General features: G+C 36.1%; 1 protein-coding gene across 2 annotated transcripts; it reads right to left on the bottom strand.

Annotated features, from left to right (window-relative positions):
* Positions 1 to 2,023: 2,023 nt before the first annotated feature.
* On the bottom strand, positions 2,024 to 6,438 carry LOC143459810 (claudin-7-like). Of its 2 annotated transcripts, XR_013117786.1 has the most exons (7): positions 6,397 to 6,438; positions 6,232 to 6,336; positions 4,698 to 4,895; positions 4,302 to 4,466; positions 3,878 to 3,990; positions 3,497 to 3,689; positions 2,024 to 3,289 (listed from the first exon to the last, which is right to left on the bottom strand). XR_013117786.1 is itself a non-coding variant. In XM_076957092.1 (6 exons), the coding sequence occupies exons 2-6, from the start codon at positions 6,257 to 6,259 to the stop codon at positions 3,555 to 3,557; spliced, it is 639 nt and encodes a 212-aa protein (XP_076813207.1). In that variant the 5' UTR covers positions 6,260 to 6,336; positions 6,397 to 6,438; the 3' UTR covers positions 2,031 to 3,554. The 2 variants fall into 2 exon arrangements, 1 of the variants encoding a protein (XP_076813207.1); XM_076957092.1 differs by having other exon boundaries at positions 2,031 to 3,689.
* Positions 6,439 to 8,350: the final 1,912 nt, after the last annotated feature.

The following is an 8,350-nucleotide window of genomic DNA, read 5'->3' as shown; positions in this document are numbered from 1 at the left end:
GCGCTGGTCAACTTTGTAACAACATATAATTTGTGTCATTCTCGTTGCCCGGTTTTATAAGCTTACATGAATCTATTAATCTAATCAAATTAACCTGATCAAAGCTGCTGGAGAATGACAGCTCCTGACATCACACGCGGACATTGTCTGACATTAAAGGATTCATACATGCCTGACATCAGAAATGAGGAAAAAACCTTGCTATAACACTAACGCAAACTTGAGACACGGAAAGGTCAAACGAGTGAAGAGGTGAAAAGTTTGGTGGAATTACAACGAAAGTTCCGTTTGTTGTTTGTTTAACGACGACTTACTACTTGCTTCATGGCATCATAGAAACTAAACCAAACCTCGTGGCCTCTTGTTAATTAACATCAGAGGTGGAAAAATATGCTTCTAAGACGGAAAAAAGGAACGAATTAAACAGACTTTTTAATTTGCAAAAATGACTATCTCAGATTTTTAATGATGCTTCCTTTAATGCTCCGGGGCTGAAAGTTATCAAACAGGAAGCTTTTTCGATAAATGTGTCCGTAAACTGTGGGTTCTCACGAAGATTTTCAGCCTGACATTGGAAGTGTTTGTCTTAGTCGCTTGCTCCAGTGCGAGAGCCCAGTGATGGGATCTATGTCGTTTTAGGAGGATACGGTTGAACGCAATGACATGTACGTCGTCGGGATTAATGAGCCGCGACGGGGCAGACATCAAAACGGGCAAGAAGAGCCAAGAACCGACAAGGCACGAACCCGTTTAGTCTGTCACATGTTTTTGACATTATTTAGGCAACAGTTTATGTTAAGTGGAAACTTGTTTCGAAAAACCTTGTTAGAAGTTATAAAAACAGCTTAACTGGTCAGGAAGTTTCCAACAAAAGCAAATTTTAGGGACACTTAAGGAAAAAGCATTTCAAGAAGTTGTTTTGACGCACATGCCTGGAATGTCCAATGTTTTTAAACTCGGCTCCTAAACACAGTATAGTATAGCCTATATTATCAAAAAAAAACGTTAAAAACACATTTTTTTCTTATGGCGTTAACACGTATAATTGACAGCGGGGCCTACAAGTTACTGTAACATTGACTGGCGTGTGTTACATGGTAATTAGCGCAAACAAAAATAAACAGAAAAGGTTATTTTGTAAACTACGTTATATGCTAACATTTTCAGCGTGTTACACAGTTCACAGGCGTGTTTATTTGTTGATAGCAAAACCTACCAAAGGGGTAAATACCGATCCAAGTAAGCACGTCACTCCACAGTACGTCGTCAAAACCTCTACAAGATAATGATTAATGATGGTAAAGATGTCTGGGAGAGAAACCCGATACAAGTGCAATAGAACTGTTGGCTATTTCAGATAACCGCAAGCGAGATTATGTGAATTAGGAAGCACTCGAGAAACCCTAGCCTGATTGATGGCAAGGTTCTTGATCAAAACAGACAAACAACCCTTACTGACGTCTTGTAGACTACATTGCGACTTGCATTTATAAAGTTGTTGCAAAATCTGCAAAAGGTTAGGTTTTGAGAGTTTTTCATGCAAACCAGTAGAAAATGGTACAAAAACACGCCTAAATTGGAAACAGGAAATTACAACCACATTTATATAAACACTTGTTTGATAATGTACGAAACTATTATCCTACCAATGTTAATTAATTGCCAATTTTTGCCGGCATTTTTGTTTGATCTTTGAGATTGGGTGGTCAGCTCAAACAAGATAAAATTATTCTACGACCCAATTGAAAATTAAATAACTCATGTCTGACACTTCAAATCAGAACTTTAATTGCAACTTCAAGCGTCAAACATTTATATAAATATAGGAAGTAATGCAAGGCAAAGTCATAATAAGGATTGCTCATTCAAGTGCCACACAATAAACAACACTTATAAGATAATAAAGGCATTGTAGTGATGTTATTTCGAGTGGAAGTAACACCCGATGAAAAGGTGTTTTGTAACGGATAAAATCCACGCCATCTTGACTTAAAGCATTACGTCATGACAAAAAGGTACGAAAAAGTTTTGTTTGATTTACCTTCTAAATGACGGTTTAGTTACAGTTCAAAAAATTTTTGTAGCTCTTGGCTTTAGAAAAGTTTTTCAAGAAATTGATAAGTTAAAAGAAAATAATCAACATTTTTTTTATTTCAAAACTCTTTGTCTATAACTGGCATTTTGCATTCCAATAAAGTTCCTTTTTGTTCGCTGCACTGTTAGCTTACAGCATGCTAAATATAGTTTTTATAGGTTGTCTACCTCAAGCAGTGATTTGCCCACGTTTATGTTGTTTGTTTCATAAAACCTTTAAGCCAAATAGCCTTGTTTGTTTTACTAATTGCAAATATTTGGTTCTGAGTTGGCTGTTGTCGTGTAGCGTTGATGGAAAATCGGATTTTGACTTTAAAGTGACTGACATGACGATATAGCTTTCTTGTTAGATTGTGTTTATGCGTTTTTGAAAGGTTGCAATTTGACGACACTATCGCTTAAAATTGTTTGACACCGCGAAGCTATAAATTTAAACACTGCCTCGTGTTTCTCGTCTTACAGAGAAAACGCACGGCTATTCGGTGATCGTATAGTTCCAATGATTAAATCACGGCAAAACAACATAAACACCTATAAACCACACTTTTAGGATTGTAACTAAATATTAATATTTCTTACATTGAGGTTTCCTAGAAACGACAATCGAGTACGGTCGCCATAAAATCAGTCCCAAAAAATTTAAACAGTAACCGATTTAACAGCTGCAACTACTTGAGAAAAGGCAATGATATCATTTTAATTGCCTCGTCTTGAATTGTTGTCGATTGAGTAAACTTAATATTTACGGTAGACATGAATGATGACATTTACACCAACGCTGAATTAATCGGCAATATTTAGCCCAATTAATCTGTTTTCTAAAAATATTTCACCAAACGCGAAACATAATTATACACTTTCATGCCATTTTGTACCTCACTGACAGTACCATTCAATTCGCTGTTGTTCCAATCGGATGACGTAATAGGAATACGCTAGCGTAATCGTTAAAATATAAACTCGAAAACAGCGACGTCACAACAAAACAAAAAAGCCGTGAATTGCTTATTTTGTAATCAGTTATTTTGTTTAAACGCGGTACAGAGATAACAATTACAATTACGTCCAAATAAGAGATTATATAAGGTAAACAGCAACAAAACAAATCGATTTGACAAACAAACTGCTTACACGTCAAAATGCTTACACTAACTTTTGTCGTGGTGAAATTCGTCAGGTCCCTGCAATGTAAATTCTGAAACCGAGAAGGCATTTTAAAAAATAATATAACATTTGCAAATAAACATCCACAAGAAGGGGTTATCTTGATGTACTGTGAGTTTACGGTACGAGAGGTAGCAGTTAATCGTGGAAAAATCGGCGCATTTTATTCAAGATCATCGTCTAGCGGGCAAAATACGGTAGCTATATTATATATGATTAACCGTGCTTTAAAATTTACCAATTAAGCTGAAAATAGCAAAGTTCGCGTTTATTGGTGCTTGATATGCATCTGTTCGTCATATGTATTCTTGACGCATATTTCTGTTGTACTTGTCGTGTTCATATTTGACGTCATTCTCTTCAATATGGTGGGAGCCGCACAGTTGAACTAATCCTCCAATCAACCACAGGAGTCCAAAAGCCATGGCGATCTGAAATATTATCGATTAAGCAGATCTATCAGTCCGCTTCTGGCGACATTTAAAACATATAATCGAAGTACAGTTTTCAAATATGTAAACATTTCGCATAATATCTGACACATTAAAATTCGTCGTTGAAACCTGCTGTTGAAAGTTCCAACGTCTTTATAACAAAAGACATCTTATTATAACGTTACCTTCAATGCTTCGTGAATTTGATATGGAGGCAAGTTCGTGGTGCGATTCAGCAAGGAAGTTCCTCTTACGATGTCATGCATGTAGTAAGCGCTCGCAATCGTAACACAAAAACCTTCATTTGTGCAAAGACATGTCATATTTTATTAATAGTATACACCAAATAGCCTATACTTAAAAGTAGTCGTCACAAAAGCGGTTAAAGCATATTTGTTAATTCAACTTTTTCGTTGACCATTTCAACTCAGTAAGAAGAAAAGTTAGCTTGACATTTAAGACTTACACATATTTTTTATAGGCTATAGCTACAGCCCTGTAGGATTAAAGGATTAGGGCAGCATCACACTCTTTGCTTCAGTAATTTCGGAAAGATATACAAGCTATCGTGTTCTTAGACAAAACGCAGATTAATTATTACTGCTTTACCACATGCTAGAAAGCCGAGTCCAGTCCAAAAGGCAACGCGAGCTTCTGATTTTCTATCTTCAGGTCCGATGTCTGTGCACTTGAAGGCTAATAAAGTCACAAACCCGCAAACAACCCCAAGCAAAATGGCAATCATGAGAAGTATGCGGCAAGTTACCACTACGTCTGGAAAAACGGCCTGGATTTAATCAAGAAACAACCGAAGCGTGGAAATCGCTCGCTTTCTGTTTATTATGATGTCATAAATACATTAACCGAATTTTTCGATAAGCCATCAACGCTTCAGCGTACAAACTTAAAAAACAGGCCCTACTGTACAGGCTTTCCAAAAGTTAGTTGACGTATGAAAAATTAAATGTAAGGAGAAAATTATCGGTTACATACATATCAACTTACTTGGTTGACTTGAAAGTGGTCCCGAAAATGTAATGCATTTCCTCTGTCCCGTTGGATATACTTCGCATGAGTCCCACAAACCCTCCATGTAGGTTACAGAATCGAGGACAGGTAATCCTTCCACGCTTGTAGATTTCCATTTGTGGGATAAAAAGACACCGACCGTCGCACCCCAGCTACACATGCTTATCAGCCAACCTGCAACATGAAACGATTAGCTTACGGTATAGCTACTTCGGCTACTTTGTTTTATACAACTATAGCTTACACCAGTGGTCTTCAACCTTTTTTGTGAAATCACCCCTTTTTGGAGTTCTGGTTCAAAATCGCCCCTATGATTATTTTTTCTACCAATGTATTTGCTTCTAGCGATGTAGGCTACAATACGCTTTGAAATCATCACAAAAAAGAAAGAACAATCAGAAACAAAGCAATTATGACCTTATGCAATAATAGCGTGGTAAATAAGATACATAATTATAAAATCACAACTTGGAAGGCAATGATAACAGCGTCTTCCACCCCCTTAAAGACTAAAATCGCCTCCCCAACTTCAAAAATTGTCACAATTGCCCCCTTGATGGACAATATTGCCCCCCAAGGAGCGATATCACCCCCGTTGAATAACCCTGGTTTACACAGTAGTCTACCGATCAACAAATAGCACTATTTCATAAATCCTTGTTTTGTAACGTGACAGATCGTTCAAGCAATAAACGAATGTAATGCACATTTTCCTTGATCATGATCACTTTATACTTGACTTGCAATTGTTAACAAGTCGCAACTCGCAAGTCAAGTACAATGTTCACCAACTTCGACAGGCATAAACAAATTTCCCAGAACTCGCGTTCAACCATGTGCTGCAATTTGTAGCCTGGTTGTCAAGTCATCTAGTTCAACATCATCAATCGTTTCTAGTTCATTATTGCTTGAAAGATCAAATCTGTTAAGTTGTGTCACCGCATGGATTTATTAACCCGTTTCTATAAGTAATAGAAAGTATGGGAACGCGTATTTTATAAATAAAAAATAATACCACCACCGCAAAAAGTTCAAAATGGCTGGATAATTTTATTTCAAATACAAAAGTTTTATCACATTATTATCAAAAGCTTATTATTACACCCGCTGTTGTTCAAAGTCCGTCCCTTGACAAAAATAATAGAATTGGCCGGTTTCAGTAAAGACAACAACAGATTTCAAGTTTATGGCTAAGTTGTGGATATAGTCGCGTTTAAAAGCAAACACAAAAAACAACCGATTGCGTAAGTAGGCTAGGGCTAATAAACGAGAAGAGTTTATAAACTTTGGGTTGGCTTAATACAAGATTATTTAACTTTCCTTAAAAAGCCTCTACAATTCCTTAGAGAGGATTTCCTATACAAAAATGAGTGTAAGCCAATTCTGGAAGAATATATATTAGCAAATGCTTAGAATTAAGTGACCTACAATGACAATGATCGTTTGTTACTTCTAGATTTTGACCAATAACAGCACCTACACCATAAATGTGTAGTAATGTTACACTTACCCATAACCTGAAGCGACGTTTTTGCCATATTTCTTTTATTTCTAAGAACACGGCCCTCCCTGGAAAATCTTTCCTTGGCTACTTTCACTCACGTTCTTCTAGAAACTGAATAATACGAAATTTTAGTTCCAAACATAAGCCCGATTAAACTCTTTTTCTCTTTACCGTGCATTCCAACCGAGCAGAATTACTGGCGGTCTTCCCTAGCTTCGCCTGCTATGTTGTTGTTGGTTCAACTATTTACTATTACTATACTTAGCACAGTTTAACACGACAAAAAGAAGAGTTTTCTTCCGGTAGTGCTGATCTCAACCACAATAATTTAGCTTATATAATAAGTATTTGTAAAATGCATAAATTACGTAAAAGAAAAATATGACATTGCAGGCTAATTAATTATCGCATGAATGACGGTTGGAAATTAGAATTATGTCCAAAACATGTCGCGTATACCATGAGTCGTTATTCCCAGTACTTTGATCCTAACGTCTCGTACAATTTTTTAAAGTCTTCTAAACATTTTAAAAAATACATCCTGGAATTGTGTTTCTGAAAACTGCTATTTTTTCGTAAATGCCGAGGTACATTGCCAGCAGTTTTGTTCCAAAATCATGCATTTCGTTAGCAGTGACCCTACTTTATAAAAATTTTAATGATTTACGTAGGATGCAAAAAGCTATTTTCAAAGATTTTTACTTCACCCTGGTGAAGTTTAATGAGAAAAAATTATTTTATAAAATAAACTCCAAACCTTTATAATAAAAGAAAAATTAGTTCCAGATTAGATGATTGCCCATTTAAATTGAGGCGCCACAGGGCTCAAAGTTTTTTGGGCAATAGTGCCATACCAGTGATTTTTGAACTTTTCAACCCCGGGGAACCCTATTCTTAAGGATATTGGCTTGGGACCCTCTGTCTGCACAGCCTTCAAACCCTAGGATTAAAACTAAAAGGAAACACTTCGCCACTTCTTCTGGTTCTGGGGACCCCTAAGTTTTTTTACTGGAAAGCGGTAGCTCGTCAAGAAACACTGGTTTAAACATTGCAACTTACCATACGTAGTTGGGATCCTTTTTATGGTCTAAGATGTGCGTATTGTGAGCCACCAAGCACGGAATCTATTATGGGAAATATTTCTGCTTTTATTACAGCAAAAACGATACATGAAAAGGAAGCTCAAACGCACTAGTAAAGCTCATTATGTAAGTGTCATGATTTTAAGAGATTATAGATCTGGATAAAGCACTATAATAAGGCAATTAAAAAATTGATGCAAAGAATGTATTCAAGAGTCTGAACGTAAGAAATGCAGAGTTGAAATTTACATCCACATCATAAAGATAATGGTTAACATTTTTCAAGAAATGAAATCAGTGTGTGTTTCACTGGAAAAATCAAAGCTTGATGAGGAATTTAATGTGCTAAATAAAGTGTTGGAAAATTACCATGAACAATCGGAACTATCAGCCTACTTGTTTATTGTAAACATTTAAAGAAGTTGTAGGTTGATCGTAATTTGCAGGAGTTTCTCAAGAAGAAAAGATACAGGTTTCACCATTCCATGTTGTACTTTATTGAAAATCTTGACAGTGTTTTTAGTTCATCATATATTCCAATTGAAGAAGATGTGGAAATGTGTCAAAGCACGGTGCAGCCATATGGCTTCAAAAAAACGACATGTCACTACAGAGTACAGAGATCACAGTATCAAAATCATTAGAGTGACTGATTCTCAATCAGAAAGACGACGTTGGTTTGAGACCTTTATAGATTTCAACTTGATAATATTTTGTGGAGATCTTGCAGGTTATGATGAAAGACTTGTTAAAGATCTCAACACAAATGTCATGAAAGAATCTCTGAATTTATTTATTTAAGTCATTTGCAATTATCCACTTTTATCAAGATGCAGCATATTTTTCATTTTGAATAAATTAGATACCTTTAAAAATAAAATCAAAGAAATACCACTAACAGAGTGTTTTCTTGAATATAGTGGCCCAAGTGATTGGAAATCATGCACCCAATTTGTATGTGAACAATGTATAAAGCAAATAACAGACTCAAAAAGACATGTATATCCATGTACATGTACCATGTCGGCACATTCCTCTGGCGA

Source organism: Clavelina lepadiformis, chromosome 5, assembly GCF_947623445.1.
Source record: "Clavelina lepadiformis chromosome 5, kaClaLepa1.1, whole genome shotgun sequence".
Lineage (NCBI taxonomy): Eukaryota > Metazoa > Chordata > Ascidiacea > Aplousobranchia > Clavelinidae > Clavelina > Clavelina lepadiformis.
The sequence above is the reverse complement of the archived record's forward strand: the minus strand, read 5'-3'. Positions and strand labels throughout refer to the sequence as shown.

What these genes read in the sequence shown, in the direction of transcription:
- LOC143459810 (XM_076957092.1), bottom strand. Translation starts at nt 6,259, where the DNA reads ATGGCAAAAACGTCGCTTCAGGTTATGG. An exon ending in AACGTCGCTTCAGGTTATGG is followed by an intron (nt 4,896 to 6,231) that starts GTAAGTGTAACA and finishes TTCATGTTGCAG; the next exon opens with GTTGGCTGATAAGCATGTGT. An exon ending in AAATTCACGAAGCATTGAAG is followed by an intron (nt 3,690 to 3,877) that starts GTAACGTTATAA and finishes ATAATATTTCAG; the next exon opens with ATCGCCATGGCTTTTGGACT.